At 40.7% G+C, this 20,268-nt stretch overlaps 1 protein-coding gene across 1 annotated transcript; it reads left to right on the forward strand.

Annotated features, from left to right (window-relative positions):
• The first annotated feature begins 2,898 nt into the window (after nt 1–2,898).
• foxa3 (forkhead box A3) lies at nt 2,899–6,596 on the forward strand. The gene is made up of 2 exons (XM_076988837.1): nt 2,899–3,380; nt 4,067–6,596. The coding sequence occupies exons 1-2, from the start codon at nt 3,309–3,311 to the stop codon at nt 5,315–5,317; spliced, it is 1,323 nt and encodes a 440-aa protein (XP_076844952.1). The 5' UTR covers nt 2,899–3,308; the 3' UTR covers nt 5,318–6,596.
• Nucleotides 6,597–20,268: the final 13,672 nt, after the last annotated feature.

Genomic DNA, 20,268 nt, shown 5'->3' on the forward strand with positions numbered 1-20,268 from the left:
GTCAGTTGAGTCTAAAATTTGGTGCAAGAATAAACAAACAAGTTGAGTTATAAATGGAAGGCATAAAATTATCAGGACTGAAAACTCAAAGCAATATGTCCTAAAAACTGCACAATACATGGTTGGAAACAGGAGTTGGTGTTTGTGAAAGAACTGTGAGTACTCGGCTAAATGAAATGACTGAATGAAATTTACATATAGGTAAGCCTAATAAAAATAGCACTAATACCTAAACAGACGAAAACAGGGTTACATCAAGTTATCATCAGCTTGATGTGGAATGTCGTTTTCATTACTGAAGTCCATAGCGCAAGGAAACCGGGTCCTCATAAAACACATTCCATATTTTTTTAACCAATATTAAGTGATTACATTTCTCCCTCTTTTTGATTTGTAATAAGTTATTCCATTAATGCAAATAATGTTGGTTTTTACTGTGGAACGTTACTTGTGAAGTAAAAATCCGCGGACCAGTCTATGGGAGACACTACAGATCCTTGTGCTTTTCTCGATAGCTGATAAATCGTTAGTCAAAAATTATTCATAATATGGATTGCTTACAAAAAGATGTATTTTGTAGTATTAAGTTCCACCCATTTCGTTTTAAGCTAGGTTTTAAACTTTCGTGTTTTAACAGAAAGTTCCATATAGGCTACGTAACATCGGGCAAAGGGCAGACCTTCATAAATGGGGCTTTAAAAAAAATCTAAATGCACTCTCGTCAAAAGTGGGCGCTACACTATAAAATATATATGTTTGTTTCAAAACCATACACAATTTGTCCGATGCACTCCAAATTGTACAGTCTTGTAAGATGTACCAGCGTGAATCAATATATAAAGCTGGTGGACTTTCATTAACAAGGAACGATATAAAATGACTTTTCCAAAAGTGCAAAAGCTCATGAAATCCTACAATAAATTAGATCTACACAGATATAAATTATATGTAATTCTGGATCTTTAAGCTATATGTAGACTAGCCTACTAGACGGGGCCTGGACACATTTAATCAAAAATATCTCTGAATAGCTAATTGTCAGGCGTCGCTTGAAACGTCTTGCTTCCTCCATTAGCGTCACCTATTACAGCTATTGTTAACTAATTATCGAGGTGTTAATGAACGACATACCACTGCATTGGAATGAAAAACGCAGAAGACCTTCAGATGCGTTGTCCCATATAACATTTAAATGAGAGCATGAGTTTATTGAGCAAGTGACTTATTAAGCATTTTCTCAATCAGGCACAAGAGGCAGAATTGGACACAGTAGAGGACTGAGATGAGTTTCGTGTCCAGGCGTGTCTCGAGCCTGTATTAGGGTTATGTTTTAATTCAACCCCAACATTAATGAGCATGAGCCGCACGGGATACTATGTTTTAGTGTTCGCTGTGACCCGTCCCAGTGTTTATTTCTGAGCTATTTATATTTCCGTTTATTCCGTTAATATCTCTCAATTTTTGCTGTTTTTTCACGTTATGTTCATATTTCCATGTTTCATGTTTCACGAACTTATACTTCAGATGCGACTAGATGTTTATTTTGGTAATCGCCCATTCCATTAAACCTACATTACAACCTTTTGCAAACAGGCCCACGTCGTGCTATTAGTGTGAATTTTTGTGAGAAAAGAGAATTGGAGAAACTTGGGCAGCTTTCTTGTGAAAAATGTGTAATAAAAAGAGATTTAAAATATTCTGTAGTGCGTGTCTGCGTAATATGCCCATATAGTCCTTATTAGCACGTAGTAGAATTTTGGAGCTGAGGTCTCTTTATCTCTGTCCCCTAACTAATCCTGTCGACCCCCTGTGATCTTATCAATTACATCGCCATTCATTAGCTATTAGGAAACGCATTGAAATTCAGATGTACCAGTCTGCGCCACACAACAGGATGTGTATTCTAAACTAAAGAGAGACGTATAGCCTGGCTCATTTCAAGTCAGGCATACCGACAGAAAGCATTGTGCAGCGTTAAGCTTTTTAAATAGTACATTGCAGTGGCTTGTCCAATTGGAACTTTAATGTAAATATAAGAGTAATGTGAACGAAATTCTTATTTTAGGTGGACTTTAGTTGGTATATTTGACCTAGTTAAATCCCCTAGCCGTCCAAATGCATTTTAATGTATTTTTGCTTTTAATGTCAATTTTTCTACCTGCACTTGGTTTTAGAAACGTTCCTCTTTTGATTCGTTCAGAATCACCGACTTAATTGATGCCCGGATTGTACAAGGAAAAATATAATTAGCCTAAATGACAGAAGACGCTGCTTTAAAAGTTCATGTTCAGGTGGACTTGAGCACATCTTCTCGTCAGGTTAAGGCTGAAAAGACGTCCGAAGATCATTTATTAACCCTTTCGCTATTAATCAGCACCACACGGTCATTAGATTGAAGTGATGGCCAGGGGGGAATTTACGACTTTAGTGGCACCTGAAGGATGACCGTGCAAGGCCCACTGACGAGTTTAACGCCTGACAAGCTTAGGCCATTTTAGGGGCCTTCGCTGCTAATCTTTTATTTTAGCTAATTTATAAAAGTGTGTCCAAATTACACTTGGGCAGCTTGCCTAACGTTTTGTTCAAAAACGAAGGTTTTGCTCGTACTGTTTACAATAGCTGCATTAACGGTTACCGATATCATATGTATTCAATATGACATTCAAGAGGCTATACGCCTAGTTAAAACTAAAGTAAGACTAAAAGAAAAGCCTTTGGCCTTTTTTGACTGGTTCCAACATGCTGGGGGTGACAGACGGAGTAGACGACTCTGAGGGCCAATATACAGAACACCAGGGGGCAAGAGCGACCTATATGGATCCCTTCCTGAGTCCCAGGACGATATTCAAATGGCGTTACGGGGCGTTCCTCACCTGCGCTTAAAGGCTGCAGCTCAGACCTTCTGCTGTAATTGCGACCTGACACAGTCACACACCACCGGACGCCTTCCAGCCGCGGCGGAACTTTTTCTTCGGGATTACTAAAAAATGTTTACGGAACGGGCCACTCAGTAAAGTTAAGTAAGCGTATCTAATTATGAAAGAACAGGTCATTTACACTGAACTAAGAGCAAAACAAAGGTAAAAACTAACGACATCCGCCTATTTCCAAAGAGGCAGAACAACCCAGAACTGTAGGTTAACTATTTTCTACAGTGTGTACTCTTTGGTATTTTTGGATTTTGGATTTACCTGTTGTGTCGGACTCGTAAAAATCAAACAGAGGGCATCTTAGGTAATAAATCTTTGAATAAAAAAATTGTAGCCTGCCGGTACCCTCTTTCTTAGCCAATAAAACCTTTCCTGGGAATGTTGAGTTCAGTGAAAATGGAATCTCATGAAATTCCGGAATGGAATGCATTCTACAGCGAAGCAAGCGAGGTAAGTTTATTTGTCAGATGTCTTTAATGTTGTTTTTAATGTATTGTTTATCCAAAGTGCTGTAATAAATGCATTTTATTTCAATATAGATATCTAGGCTTAGTCTATGGTGTTAAAACATACTTATTTATTTTCTGAAAATTCTAATGAATTATTTCCCAATTAACAAATACTTCGCCTAATAAATATTTGTAATTCTAATGTTTGTAAATTATTTAAGCCTATTGATTATGTCGCTTGCTTACTATTTCATCCCACGGCGTCTGATATTTTTTTGTTGAAACGGAAAAATTGGCTACAAAAAATGCTTTAATCACCTTTTAGGCTAAATTTCTGTAACCCGTGTGGGTGGTAACCGATTTAGTTTAGTTTAATTTCAGAACTCGTAAATAATAATCTGATATACATATATTAGTCCAGCTGTACAAGCTTACTTTGTACCATGTTATCTTTTTTAAAATCGAAATAAAGTTTTGTAAAAAAAAAAAAAAAAGTAGTGTATCAAATAGGGGAAAGAGGATTGTAAGTTAAGATGACTTTTTACAGAGAAACAAATTCTAAATTTTAAAAATTTGAATCACATATGATTATATTGTTTTTTAAATATCAACATATTATCTCTTGAATTTCAATATATTATTCAATATTGCTGAATTAAAATGTAAAAATTTCTATGTTTTTTGTAGATGTATTCTTCTCCAAATGCCATGAATTCCGTGAGTAGTCTGAACAGCTATATCAACCTTAACCCTGCGGGCGCAGGCTCTGGCATGAACATGGGCTACCCTGGTCCAGGACTCAACAGCAGCCCCCTGACTGGCATGAGTGGAGCATCAAACCATATGAACCTGTCCCCAGTGGGCTCTTCCTTGAACCCAGGCACCCTCACCCAGATGAGTTCTCCAGCCTCTTCCCTGGGTCCATTGTCCCACTACCCCACCATGGCTCAACCCATGACTCAACTCAGTTACCCCTCTCCAACATCGCTGAACCGAGCTAAGGAGGTGCCCAAGCCCTACCGCCGCTCACTCACCCATGCCAAACCTCCCTACTCCTATATATCTCTAATCACAATGGCGATACAGCAGTCCAGCAACAAGATGCTCACACTAAATGAGATCTACCAGTGGATTATGGATCTGTTCCCATACTACCGTGAAAATCAGCAGCGCTGGCAGAACTCCATCCGCCACTCATTGTCCTTCAACGACTGCTTTGTCAAAGTAGCTCGCTCACCTGACAAGCCTGGCAAAGGCTCCTACTGGGCCTTGCATCCCAACTCTGGCAACATGTTTGAGAACGGCTGCTATCTGCGTCGACAAAAGCGCTTCAAGATTGAGGATAAGCCAGGCAAGAAGGGCTCTGGGAAGTCTCAGGAGGGTGGCAATGGAAAAACTGGGCATAGTGACGGTGTCCAGGAGGAGCACAGCCCCACCACAGGCTCTGACGCTGCTGATTCTGCCCACTCTGACAGTTCCCACCCTGGCTCAGCCTCCGAGGAGCAGCAGAGGAACCTGGTTCCATTGGAGTGTTCATCTCAAACAGGAAGCCTGGCACACAGCTCCCCAGTGCCCATCCCCTCTTCTGTGCCATCATCTATGCCTCCCTCCAGCTCTCAGCTCCACTCCCAGGGCATGGGCACAAGCCCCCACCTGCTGCCCAGTCCCATGCAGCACCTGGACTTGCAGAATGACCCACTGAAGTCCATGGACCCACACTACAACTTTAACCACCCCTTCTCCATCACCAACCTCATGTCCAATGAGCAGAAGATGGACCTCAAGACATACCAGGACCAGGTGATGGCTTACAACAGCTATGCTGCTTCCTCACCTGTAGCCACCAAACAAATCTACGACAGTGCAGGTCCTTCAGCCCTCGACTCAGGAGCCTACTACCAAACCCTGTACAGCAGGTCTGTTCTCAATGCATCCTAACCTCGTCTGTAGGTCAGACAGAGCTGAGAGGAGTGGTAATTGGAGATCTCCTCCAGAAACTTTGTGTTTTCTTCTCAGATACACTCTGACTCCTGGTGCGTGATGCCACCTAAGCCATATGGTGTTGCTCCTTCTGGAAGAAGACCCACTAAACAGCCTTAGGCTGTATTGATTTGGTGCAAACACAAAGATACGTCCCTGTACAAAGGGTGAGCGGAGGAACTTACTCAGTCAGAAAAAGCCAATCCATTTTACTGAACTTTTTACCTTCACATAACTTCAGGAACTGGACTTTTGTTAAAGGGGACAATGATACACAGGACACAGGACATACCAGTTATCCAAAATGTGCGTAATGTGTATATACTGTCTGTGGCGTGGGGACAAGAAGTTATCTGTTTATTTATGAAGGGAAAAAAATTAATATATCTTTGTTAGTTTTGTGTCTGTGCCATTGTGGAGAGGAGTATGATTATTATGGGATGTAACAGAGTTGAGTTTAGGTTACTGCAGTATGCAGGCAATGCTGTGTTGTAGATAAATCTACCTGACTTGTGTTACAGCATAATGCATAAAGAATTTCTGTTATGTTCCTGTTAAGAAGTGCACAAACACAATATGTACACATGCAGCTCTTAGTTTAGGTTATGTGTTTGCTACATGGTTTTAAAATTATCATTTAAATTATGCCCATGATCTATGACATTTTTACTCTGTTATGTTCTTATTTTTTCAGCTATATTTAGTTTTTAAACAAAGTGGATTAAACTGTGGTAAACATTTATATTTTTGCCGAGCACCATGTTAGTTCTCAAGTTCATTCTCAATTTTAAGGTTTTGAAAAATGGTCAGTTTTTATTTATGTGTAGCTTATAAGCAGCCAGGGTGTAAGAGGTATGGAGAGCTGAACCAGGAAAGGCCATTTACACACAGTACTTTGCACTAGTGACCTCTCTGTTTTACCCTGCAGGAGGGTGGAGATGGGGGGCGTAATCACTTTGTTACAACAATGCCTTGTAATTATCTTATTTTATAGGCCCAAATGATAACATCATAGTGAAGTGCCGTCTGTTGAACTTCTCTGTCTCCAGAGAGCCTATTCTTCCTCCACCAATGCAAAATTAAAAGTTGGCCATTGCATTAGAAAAACAGGCAGGTCGTTCTTTATTTTGGTGGGAACAATTTCAGGTCAGAACTTGTGTTATGTTGTTGTAGTTTTAAAAGACTATGTTTATTTAAACACTACTCTCTGCTATTGGTCTTCAAAGAGAAGTGCGCATATATATATATATATATATATATATATATATATATATATATATATATATATATATATATATATATATATATATATATATATATATATATATATATATATTCCTCTATATGCTTAATTGTAATTTGGTGTGCATGTGATGGATGTTGTCCTTTTCTTATTAAAAACAAACAAATCTCTGGGGAACTTTTTTTTTGTGTGGTTAGACAAAATAAATGTAATGCTTTAGAAATGATCAAACATCTATCATTTAAAGGTGAAAGCTTAATATCATTTTCAGATGTTCAGTATTACAAAATAGACCCAGAATGTTATGAGCTCACTAAGTCAATCTTAAGATAAACTTTTTATATGTAGTACATTTTTAGAATTATTTTCTTGTAGTGGTATCAAAACAGCTTACTTCCCTTTGATCAGAATGACTTAGATATGAATATAAATTATGCTGAACATCTGAGCCTAAACACACACACACACACACACACACACACACACACATGCACTCTAATATGGGTTAAATGTGTTAATGCTGAGAGAAAGGATTTTGGGTTATAGTCAGAGTCTTATAACAGGAGAACTCAAGGAAACTGAATTTCAAATTTGAATCAGAATAACTACCTTCAGTTTGACATTTAAAGATTAACTATAGCTATATATGTCCAAAACGATAAATATCTAATAGGGAGCAATAAATTTTTAGCCATTTAATAAAGTATTCTACATATGAAAATATATTGAATTGAATATATACACCACATTTTGATGAGTAAACATAAATATGATAGGAGGACATATATTTAAGGACATATATTTATATTTATATATAAAACATGCAGACATTCCATCTGCTAATAATGATTGATCATCCTTACTGCACCAGGGGGCATTCCAATAGTCTTGGTATTAAACTGGTGAAAGCACATCAGAAAGGGTGGCAGGAATGAACTGACTGTTGCTTTGTTTCTTATTTTACATGTCTATCTTCCCATAAAGCTGTATTTGACTGCTCTCTTCAGACTGACTCTCTCTCTGTCTCTCTATCAATCTCTCTCTCACTCCTGTGTGTGATCTTCTGCAGCTTTGAAAAGGTCCTGCAGAGTAACGTGTCGAAAGAGAGAATGACTTCACAGTGTTCTGTGATAATGCTGGAAACACAGAGCAGTGTTGAACCAGAGCAGGCAGACCACCATCAGAGAAAGAAAGAGAGAGAGAGAGAGAAAGAGAGAGAGTCTTGGGCCTCCTGCTAGGAATCCATAGTGGCCGTTTCTTCATGTTTAGTACAATGGTGCCTTGCTGCTGGTGCTCTGAGTTGATAAGATAGGCTAGTGCCACACTGATAGTGTTTCCACAGTGACACATTGGGACCGAGTGACACCGGGCCCTTCCCACCTGCCTGTAACCTACAGCCTTATTATGGCAGTATGCCAACTCCACTTGAGACTGCCTACCTGAATAATATGCAAATAATCTCAATTCTTAGCTAAGAAAGAAAGATCTGCAAAAGACTTTGCCTCATTTGAATCAACCAGAAAAAAACACCATCCAGCAAAACTGCAGTTAGATGCAGAAGCGATTACAGAACATGACTCATATGTCAGAGTTTGTGGTGTTAGGTTTTTTTTCTTTGTGACCTTCTAGCCCTGACAAACACATAATAAGACATCACACCTACTGTACATCTAATGATGAGCACAGTGTTGATGGCGATGATGGAAAAAGGTGCATGGATGCTCGGTGATGTCAGAAGCACTACAGAGCACATAGAAAGTGGAGAGTAAGCTCCATTTCCTCCGCACGGCTCCACTCCCAGCAACACACCAGCACATGTCACACAGCTGACTGATAAGGGAGATTTGTTATGGGGCTGGAACCCAGTTTAAAGTCTCTGGCCATTGGGTACTAAGCATCAGTAGCTATAACTTAACTCTGCCTCTCCTTTTCTTCTGTGACAGTAGTGAAGTGAATGGGCATTTAATAAATTAAAGCAATTAATAAATTAGAGCCAGAACTTCAGTTTTATGACATTTATTCAATTCTTTGTTTTGTGATCATTAACAGGTCCACTGACCTGTCACTTAGTTTATGCTGTGAAAACACACACACACACACACACACACACACACACACACACACACACACACACACACACACACACACATGCACTCATGCACGTTCTCTCACATGCACACACACAACTAAAACCACAAGGAGTTTCATGTGGCAGAACTTCACTCTATGTTTGCTGATATTACTGATAAACCCAAGACAAGAGAGTGAGGGAAAGATCTGCCCCTCCCCGAAGATGTGCCATGCAAATGAGAAGTGCAGCATCCTTCACTGGATCCTGGAGGAGGGCTGAACCGTGTTGACACAAGTGTTTTTAAAGAAAGCGTTTAGGGAGGCTCCCCGTCAGCCAGCCGATCACGCCTCAGGTCATTTCTCCAGGCGTCAGTTAGAACAGAGCCAAGGTGTGTCTGGATACTGGGGAAGTTGTGCCTCAGTATCACATCCGTATAGGGCTATGGATTGGCCCAATATATATATATATATATATATATATATATATATATATATATATATATATATATATATATATATATATATATATATATATTGGTAGACTGTTTTTGATGTAGGACTAAACTTTTGGGGCAGAGCAGGCAACTCGTCACAGCTCTCTGCCTTTGGATATTAGTTCTCTTTTTAGATAATCTATAAGAGACATGGAAATAGTGCACAGCAGGTACAACAGTGTGCAGGAGGCCTGGTCAAATGATGTTTATGATTTTAAAAACACTTCATGCCAAGTTTCAAAAGCCTTTATAATTTAATTTTAACAATATTAGAAAGTTTTCTCCTTTGCATAAATATGAAGCACTTTTATAGTTTGGAACTTTTAGTTCTCCTGTTTTTTTTTAACGAGTGCAGCGTTTGCCACTACGTCACTGACTCTGTGGACATGAGAGAGAGAGAGAGAGAGAGAGAGAGAGAGAGAGAGAGAGAGAGAGAGAGAGAGAGGGAGAGACACACACACAGTGTTAGCAGTATGTTACTTGTGAGAGTGATAAGGAGATGGACTTTGCTCACTGGTGTGCTGTGGGTGTTAGTAAAATGGCCTCTGATTAGGGCAGACACAGAAAGAAATCCAACAGGCGAGCATGATTCAATTTTCCACTCAGAGAAAGGTAGATTGATCTGCGCCTGATTGCTGTGTCAACAGCACAGAGCACTGCTGTGTGGCCTTCACTGTGGCTCTCACTCACGGTTCTGCCCTTGTCCACGCCAGGGCACTTCATGTGCACATGCTGAATGTGCTCTGATGGCCGCTTTACATAGATATCACTCAGGCTCAGAAAAAACAGTTGCAGTGTGAAAGAGCAGGTAGTTCTGCAAGATCGTCAGCCAAAGGCCCCAACTTCCTCCAGGGCCTGAAGGATCCGATTGTACCACAGTTCAGTGTTTTGGAAATGAAAATGTTGATGTACAGTTTTAGTCAGAGGCTTCATTTCTTGAGTTTGACAGCAAGTTTCCAAATGAAAGCAAGGAATTGAGAATGCGAATTTCAGCTGAAGCTGTCCTTTCAAAACCCAGTCCTGCCTCTGCTGCAGGGTCGTTGAGAAAGTGTCAGGGTCCCCTTGATTTATGAGACTGTGGACAGTGGCTGTCAGTCCTGACTGTGTGTAGTTGTCGTGTCTAGTTGAGACTGGCACCTTCCTCCAGATCCGTCCCCTTATGGTCCACATGGGACACAGATGTGCACTGACATTCCTGGGATGTTCATATGTCTATCTTCATCACACAGAATACACACACACGCACACGCACACGCACACACACACATGCACACACACACACACACACACACACACACACACACACACACACGCACACACACGCACACACACACACAGGCACACAATTTAAACCACATACTTTTGAGCCTCAATTTGACAAATCTCACTACATTCTTCAATCAATCAACCAAATTTTATTTATATAACGCTTTTTACAACAGTTGTTGTCACAAAGCAGCTTTACAAGTGTCTGAGTCCAAGCTCCCAGTGAGCAAGCCAAGGGCGACAGTGGCAAGGAAAAACTCCCTAAGGGCATGAGGAAGAAACCTTGAGAGGAACCAAGACTCAGTGGGGGAACCCATCCTCCTCTGGCCGACGCTGGTCACCATGACAACAATTTAAAAAGAGAGAAAAAAAGGAAAAGATGTGAGGGATAAATAAAGTCCATCTTGGTGTGTATTTATAAACATGAGTTCTTTATGTAATTCCTGTTCAGTCCCAAACGTCTTGATGGTTGGTAATGTTATACATGAGTCCTTTATGTAATTCCTGTTTAGTCCTAAACGTCTGGATGGTTGGTAGTGTTAGTTATAGCAGAGGAGAATTCAGGGCAGTGAGAGGGCCCAGGTTAGTGGGTTTATCCATCATCCACACTGGTTAGTCAGGGCAGTGGGTTGATCCTCCATCATATCTGGTTAGGCAGGAGGTGGCCTCATCTCAGTGTTCCTCGAGTAGGCGGGCAGCCATGTGGAGAAGATAAAACAGGGAAAATTAGCCCTGTATAAGGACATATACAGGACAGATGAGATTATAAACATTTCTGGCAGCAACTCCGGCATTAAATTAAATTATTACAGCCTAGCTGAAAAAGGCAGAACCAGAAGGTAACATAGACTTGGGGGCATTCTGAGACATTGGCATCCTTCCACTGCACTGTCAGCAAACTTGAGTGACCACGTGCAGTGACAGAATGACAGCACCAGCGCCTCAGTCTACCACTTCGCCTTCGCCTATGAACCCCTGGATCTGTACCTTTATCTAAGGGGGCACATTAGTTATCAAATGCTAAACTAAATAAGTGGGTTTTCAACCTAGACTTAAAGATTGAGACTGTGTCAGAGTCCTGGACGCATTCTGGAAGGTTATTCCAAAGCTTTCCACCCAGCATTTAACATCTTACAGAGGCCTCAATTTTTTCTAAACTGTGTTTGTCATCAGGTTTGGCTGATATATAAAGTTGAGTGTCAAATGCATAGCAGTGAAAATTGACACCATGTTTGTTTTTAACTATGCCCAATGGTAGCATATATAATGTAAATAACAGTGGTCCTAAGATGGAGCCTTGTGGGACCCCATATTTCACTTTTGCACATTTGGACGGAATATTATTGAGCTCTACAAACTGATAGCAATTAGTTAAGTAAGAGTAAAACCATGAAAGGGCTGTGCCTAAGATTCCAACCCAGCATTCTAACCATTCTAGCAAGATCCTGCGATCTATTGTGTCGAAAGCTGCACTAAGATCAAAAAGTACTAGTAGAGATACATAGCCTTGATCTGAGGCAAGGAGGAGATAATTTGTTACTTTGACTAGGGCTGTTTCAGTACTGTGGTGGGGCCTAAATCCAGATTGAAACTTTTCAAATATGTGATTCCTATGCAGATATAAGCATAATTGCTGGGCTACAGCTTTTTCTATGATCTTGGATATAAATGATGTGTTCGAAGTGAGTCTATAATTAGATAGCAAAGTCGGAGTAATATTGTATTCAGCATTATACCAGCATATATTCAACATCTAATGTCTCCTATTATTTAAAAAATGCTGCTTGAGGTTTGTTCACCATTCTTTCCTGACCCCTTTACATACTTCATTCAGCTATTCGACTTCCTTAAGCAATAAAAGAGCTGGATATCAGAGTAAAGACAATTAGTGAGTCAGTAGGTCCTCAGTTGTAGGACAGTGAAGTTTGACCCGACACTCAGTCGCAACAGACATAAACACATCTGTAATCCCAGACTGGTGGAGATGCACACTCCTGAGATGTTTCTGAGAAAGACACACCTGAACACATCTGAACTTTCACAGGTGACTTACCACACTTTGCGTTCTGTAAGAATGGGCCAAGCTCCTCCCTCTCCAGGCAACATATGACCTCATTGTAGAAGCATCCAATCAAATAAGAGACCCATTAATCTTTCAATCTTGCATTAAGCATAGCACACTGTGAACCATGGCTTGCTGAATTTCGCATGCTTTAAGCAAATAAATGGTACTGACTTGCTCTATGCTTGCTTCAGTTTAATGCATTGTTGTGTCTTCTACTCATGAATTTATCACATTAAAATAAATATAAAAAAATAATAGATTAAATAGTCTGCTGTAGACATTTTCTAGTACTATATAATAATTTAGACTGGGATTATCTGTTGTACCTGTCTATGTTTGTCCTAGAATGTCCATAAATTATTGTGATGTATGCTTAAATGAATACCTATAGATTATAGTTTTGTGATACATGCTTTACTTAATTTCCTTAATGTTGTGATGTTTGCTTTACTGAATGTCCATAATGTTGTGAAGTTTGCTTCATTTATTGCCAAAGTCAATAAGGGAATATAAAGTAGTGGCACATGTAATGTAATGTAATGGCACATGTAATGCCACAGAATTATAGTATATTATGAATTTGTTGGTGCTCTTTGTTGCAAGATTCTCTGGATAACACAGAATGAGAGTATAAGAGCGTATATATGCTGTAAATGTCAATTTAAAGTAAATGTACATGGAACCCCATTCTCCTTCTGAAATAAGATGAAAGGTGAAAACAGACTGTTTGAACACGATGATGAAGCTGAATACAGAATAAAATAATTGAAGCAAATGAAATTAAATTATATTAAAAGGTACTTAGATGTTGTAAATGTGCCAAATTTTTGTCAATTGTGATTTTACACTGCAATCGAAATTTGTCCTCCGCTTTTAACCCATCTGTGCAGTTAGAACACACACACACACACACACACACACACACACACACACACACACACACACAAGAGATTACTATGGGGGTGGGGATCACACATGCCCAGAGCGGTGGGCAGCCCTAGCCCAGCGCTCGGGGAGCAGTTGGGGTTAGGTGCCTTGCTCAAGGGCACCTCAGTCATGGCCTCAGGTCTGGGACACGAACCCACGACCCTCCGGTCACAAGACCAGTTCCCTACCACCAGGCCATGACTGCCCCGGCAGTGAGTTGGCAGTGAGGTATTTGGGAGTAATTGGAGTCCCAACACTAAGCACTAGATTTAACCCAAAGATGATATCCAGGCTTGTTTTTAATTTTATTTTTTTGTTTTGGTCATTGTATTTGTTTTCAGAATACATGGCTATGGATATGTACAGACAATATCATTCAGTTTGGCCTACAGAGGTTTGTACGGTACTGCTCTTACTCTGCAGGTGGATGAATGCTGGAACATCTAAGATATCACAGTTGGGTGGGATGGCTGCTCCCCACCCCCCAGCACTCCACCGCCTCCACCGCCTCCTGCTCCTGCACCCAGCCCATTAATGCAGGAGTGGGGGTCCTGTCCTGGCCCACACTTACATCTCTGCCGTTCGCACCAATTAGCAGTAACAGGAACCCAGCTGGAGCAGATTAGTGACCCATCACCCTCCTCTGCTCCTAAATCACCAAAAACAACACCCGTGTGTGAGAGGGAGAGAGAGAGAGAGAGAGACGTGTGAGAGAGAGAGAGAGAGAGAAGTGAGGTGAGAGACAATCACATCATTCAGTCGCTACAGTACTGGAATGTAGTAGACACTTCATCTCATTCACTCATGTTTTCTCATGCTCTCTCTCCCTCTCTCTCTCCCTCTCCCTCTCTCCCTCTCTCTCACTACATATATCTCTCTCTCTGAACACACTCGTCCTCAGTCTTTCAGAGGCTTAATTGATCAAAATATGCATTAATGCATAGTTTTAGAACATGGAATAGCTTGTGTTCAGAAGGTTTTTTGCAGCGTAATTAAATGTAATTAAGTTTTGTATAATCTAAAATGCATAAAAAGCCCAACTGATCATCATTTATTATGATGACTCCAGTTGAGTTTGTTGCTATCCTAGTCTTCAATTCCAGCAACACTGCTTATGTAACTGATATACAAGCACCTTCTTGTGCAGTGAAACACTAACAAATCTCCATTCAAATACAGTAGTGTAGCCAGTAAATTGATCACTGAGTGTGTGAAGTGACTTGTTAAATGTGACTGTTAAATATATTTTATTTACTCACAGTCTCACACTGTTTTCCTACATTCTGATTTTTGTTTACCTGAAAGTTAAACGCTTCTTCTTTATGGCCTATAGCATTTTCATAGTTCATAGGAGTTAAAGAACTCCCCGTGGTTTGTCACAATTAGCTCAAATTTAAGGTCAAAAGTGAATAGAGGATCTTCAGTCTCCCATAGAGGTTTAAGCAGGTTTAGTACTTGGCAACTTCATTCCGTGCTGCTCACCCAAACACCAGTTCATTTTTTTTACAGAAATTGCTAAACTGAAGGAACTACAGACAAAATTATGACCTTGATTGAAAGTTAAGGCTGTGATGGCTTCACTCTTTATCTATAGTTCTAGTAAATATGGCGGCCACAGAAAACATCCCCTCCTTACCAGCACCTTGAATGGAGCCTTCTCAATGAAGTCTAGTCCAAAAATACACCTCACTGCTGCCACCTCCTCTCTCTCTCTCAGTTGCTGTCTAAACAAACATCTTGAGAACTGTTCTGAAAGCTACCACCATGGTCATTTTAAATCTGCCTTTACAGATCGTCTTTATAACCACTTCAAAAGAGAGTTATTTTAAAAATGTTGTTCTGTTGGACCAAAATGATGCAAGTTTCCTCTCTGTATATCTGTCTGTTTATCCCTCTCTTTCTGTTTCTCTCTCTTTCTTTCTCCTTCATTCTCTCTTCGCTCGTTCCTGGCAGATAGGGCTAAACCACTGCTGGGTTAACTTTCCTGGCTCCGCAGGCTGCTGGACAATCCCCTCTTTCATGGAGGGCAGAATTTTCGGGCTCTGGCTCCTTCCTCGCAGTCGGGCCATGGACAGAATTTCTCCGCTTCTCACTTCTGCACTCTCTGCCGCTCACCTTCACAAAGCTACCTTTTACCTGTTTATATTTAGCCCCCTTCTTCCATGCTGGCCGTTCCGTAGGTGGAGTAGTGTCGGTAGGGGAGTTGTGTAAAGTAAAATTAAAAAACATTTCTAAATGGTGAGCTTCGTGACGAGCATTTGGAAAAAGGAGGAGAGGATGGAAGGGGCACCAGGGGCCAGGAGAGATGGTTTTCCTCGGGTCTTCCCGTAAGCGTACTGTGTACCTTATTCAAATCAAGACAAGGTGAAAGCCAAAAAAAAAGGTTGGTCAACAAAATAAAAATGGGCTATAATGGAATACAGTGAAGGCAGACATCCCCTCTGTTAAACAAACAAAAAAAGGAAATGAAAAATAAATTAACACAATATCACATATTCCCAATAGTAATGTGAAACTAACGTATTCTCTTATGCTTGTCATAGTCAGTCATGGGCAGTCATTGCCTGGTGGTGGGCAGTCATAGCCTGGTGGTTAGGGAACTGGTCTTGTTACCGGAGGGTCGTCCCAGACCTGAGGCCATGACTGAGGTGCCCTTGAGCAAGGCACCTAACCCCAACTGCTCCCCGGGCGCCGGGCTAGAGCTGCCCACTGCTCTGGGCACGTGTGATCCACAGCCCCCTAGTAATCACTAGCGTGTGTGTGTGTTCTAACTGCACAGATGGGTAAAAAGCGGAGGACAAATATCGATTGTGGTGAAAAAAATCACAATTGACAAAATATGGCACATTTACATTTTACACATTTACATTTACACATTTAGTCATGTCAGAGTCTGACAAATTATTCTGACAGCTGCAGGATGAGAAGCTTTTTTAGCTTATAAAAGTGGTGTTTGGGGTGGTCTTGGGTTCCAACTTAGAGCTGCGTGAGGTAGTGTTGAGCGCTGTCTAGTGCAGGGTTGACTGGGGTGTTGCTGGGATTCCTCCAGTGCATGCATGTGTTCCCTGGTGTTATGTCATAGTGCATAGAGGATTGTGCTGGGTGGTGTTGGGCTCACTTCAGTGCAGGACTGTGGTCGATTATATTGGGGCCCAGCTTAGGACTGTTATGGGTGGTGTGGGGTAGCAGTACGAGACCTTGGTATGAGTAGGAAGACACAGCTACTTCTCTGACCTCTAAGCTGTCTTGCATCCTGGTGACACACAGACGGTTTTTTTCCAGGAACCTGTGAGGATTTTCACTGTGCTCACAATGTGTGCTCATTTATGACTCACACTCATATATACTCTCTCTCTCTCTCTCTCTCTCTCTCTCTCTCTCACGCACACAGCACAGATCTTGATGAAAGATACAATTTATATTTGAATTTTCTATGTCAAATGTCTGTTGTAAAAATCACAATATAAATAGATTTGACCTTACTTTGACAATTAGTGTTTCTATATTATTATTTAATAGTATTTAATGGTAGTTTTTCTCAAACTCAAAAATAACTAATTCAATTAGATTACATTCTATAAGATTACATTCTAATTGATTTAATAATATTAAAATGATACGAATGCTGCACAAATAACACTACTAACTACTAATATATGAATTTTGTAAGTTTACTGTAAACCAAGTAGACCAAGGGGAGAGAAGTATGAAGGAAAGTGTTAATGAAAGGGCAGAATCATGAAAAGATGAAAGAACTGAAGGCCCCTCCATCAAACGGGTGTGGTTCCCACCTCCATATGTGAGACTGGGTGAGAGTGTGAGCCTGGCTGTGTGTGCCCTGTGCATGCAAGTGTGTGTGTGTATGTGTGTTGCAGCCTGTAAGTTCAGTTCTGCGCGGCACACACAGGCCTGTTCTGTTCGCCTACGAATACTCACAGTACCTTCATTCCACTGGTGACCAGAGGAGACGGAATTAGTGATACGGTGAGGGATTTTTCACTGCCCCGAGTCCACCTCTCCAAAGAAAATAAATAACTCCCACTCATTCACTATTTTCTCTCTCTCTCTCTCTCTCTCTCTCTCTCTCTCTCTCTCTCTCTCTCTCTCTCTCTCGTACATGCACATACACACGTGTACTGAGAAAATAAAATGTTACCCACTTGTGGACATAAATAGATGAACAAACAAAGAAGGTTGAAGACACATTTTAATATATTATGGTTTGATCTCGGACAACTTTTTTCAGGGTCTCCATACCTCATGTGACCTGTGTTTCCGCCTGCTACTGGGATGGAACAGGAAATATTGCCATCTACGCATCGTGTAACACACAGTCAGCGTCACCAGTAGAGTAGCACAAAAATGGTCATATACTGTGGCAGTCTTACAGATAGCTAGTGTTTACAATTACAGGTAAGAAGGATATTTATTTATGTTTTGAACTCCCATCCCTCTGTTGTTTTTTACCTCTTTACGGTGGCGGTGGTAGGGGATTCAAGTATTAATTAGGAGGGTCAAACCCTCCCAATCCCCTCCATAATTCACAATAATACATCTGACACTCCTGATATCATGAGCAGCAGGACAAGGTGGAGGGGTTGGAGGTGCTAGAGCAAGAGAGGAAGAAGAGGAGAAGAGATAGAGAGGAAGAGGAGGAGGAGAGATAGAGAGGACTGAACTAGCACAGCTACTTCCACAGTTTCCTTCAAAACATTCAAGGTTTTTTACGGAGCACCTCCATCATCCCTCTCTCCCCACCAGGGCTGCCTCTCCTGCCTCCTGTCCAGGGAATAAAATAGCCCCACCCCCTCCACCTGTCTTCAACTCTCTTTCTTTGTCTTTGTCTCGCCCTCTCTGTTTATCTTTCTCTCTTTCTCCCCACGTCTATCTCAATTCAATTTAGAAAGCTTTATTGGCATGATCATATTCAGTTACAGTATTGTCAACGCATGATTAAAAGAGTAAAAATAAACACTTGGCAATATTAATGAATTAAGGAGCTCTATATATTAGTAATAATTACCAATAATATGTAAATGTAAAGGTACATTTATTTATATAGCACTTTTTTGAGCCCTTGCTCCAAAGTGCTTTACAACTCTAAAAAATTAATAAAGCAGAAAAAATATACAAGATCATCAATAAAAACATGAAAATCGTACATAAAATGCATAACATATAAAAACATAAAAGGAATTTAAATAGGTATGTAACAAAATTAAGTAAAACTAAGCAAAACCCCCACACTCAAAGTTTAATTGTGGACTGTTTCAAAGGCCTGAGAATAAAAATGGGTTTTCAACAGTTTTTTAAAAGATGATATGGAATCTGCAAATCTTATGTTTACAGGCAGCCTATTCCAGAGTTTAGGTGCATACACGGCAAATGCATGGTCACCCATCACTCAATATCACTCAATATCACTCAAACCTTCATATAGTACATATATACATAATAAAACAAAAATCTGTGAAGTCTAGTAACTTGTAAAATGCTTGGATCTGTGTATGTATATGCGGGAGATGGTGTTCAGATACATATACAGAAGTATTGGTGATTAATCAATGGTCCCTTTTAATTCTTAACATGAAATAACGCACCTTTCTTTAATTCTTTTTAAAAATTATTCAATTTAATTGTAGTTTAGCTCATATATTCACATGTATTCATATATCTATATTGCCATGAAGGCTACATATGGTCACTTATCCCTCTTTCTCTATCAATTCTTCTCTCTCACTCCCTCCTCTCTGTCTCTCTCTCTTTCTCTCCCTCTCTCTCTCTCTCTCACATTGTTTTGCCATGGTTCAGCAGGTTGGGTGATATGGTACTTCTCTCTGGAGTTAATGGCTAACTGCAGTGGCAGGGCAGCCATGATGAAACGTTGACATTTCCCTCTGATTATTCACCCCCCCTTCCCCCTCCCCCCACCTTTGTCCTGACGCTCGAGTGTTTGCTCACAGCTTCAGCATGGGGTGGAGCACAGGAAAGATGGAGAGAGGAGGGAAGCTACAGGTGTGGTTAGGTGTGGTGGGGGGGGGCATGTGAGGCACTCCCTGGTGTTTGCTCATGGTGTTTACTCTGTGTGGTGGGGTTGTTGGGGCAGTCGGGGTCTTGCAGTTGGAGTAATGGGTCAATGCCCTTAAAACCTGTATCTGTTAATCTGGGTTGACAGAATAACACTATGGCTTGTTCAAAATATACAGTAGTTTGACAGAATGAAACTGTGATAGTAATGGCACTGTTATTAGAAGATTGTGATGCGGTAGCTATCCTGTAATCTTCATGGGATATTTACGAGCCACATTGTGCACTGACTTACAAGACATTTTCAGGTGGTGTCTGTGTGTGTGTGTGTGTGTGTGTGTGTGTGTGTGTGTGTGTGTGTGTGTGTGTGCATGAGGAAGTGAAAGAGAGTGAGAACTAGTCAGATGAACCCAAGACTTTGAGGTATTAAAAATGTATTGCCACACACAACATGGCTCCAGTCTTTAACAAGCAGTTCAGGTCTTATCTGTCATGGGGTGGAGACCAACTCTAGAAGCACCTGACAGAAACCGAGGAATGGACTGATGAATCCCTCATACAAACACAAAGTCTGAGCAATCCAGAAACAGTAGATTTAGAGAGAAAAGAGAGAGAGAGAGAGAGAAAGAGAAAGAGAGAGAGTCAGGTGGAGGGTATTGTAGCAAGTATTTACTCATGCACCTGGCAGATGGCTCCGTTCATTCAGTGAACGAGGGAAACTCATTAAACGAAGTGCAGTATTGGTATCAGAAGACATGAGCACAAGCACAATATGAATCTATAGTAAACTCAGCACACCTACAAACCACTGTGCTCT

The sequence above is a fragment of the Brachyhypopomus gauderio genome, chromosome 2 (assembly GCF_052324685.1).
Source record: "Brachyhypopomus gauderio isolate BG-103 chromosome 2, BGAUD_0.2, whole genome shotgun sequence".
In the NCBI taxonomy this organism is placed as follows: Eukaryota; Metazoa; Chordata; class Actinopteri; order Gymnotiformes; family Hypopomidae; genus Brachyhypopomus; species Brachyhypopomus gauderio.

Bases quoted from the DNA above. Each gene is read 5' to 3' on its own strand.
- foxa3 (XM_076988837.1), top strand. From the start codon at position 3,309: ATGTTGAGTTCAGTGAAAATGGAATCTCATGAAATTCCGGAATGGAAT. The intron at 3,381-4,066 runs GTAAGTTTATTT...TGTTTTTTGTAG, and splicing joins TCTACAGCGAAGCAAGCGAG to ATGTATTCTTCTCCAAATGC.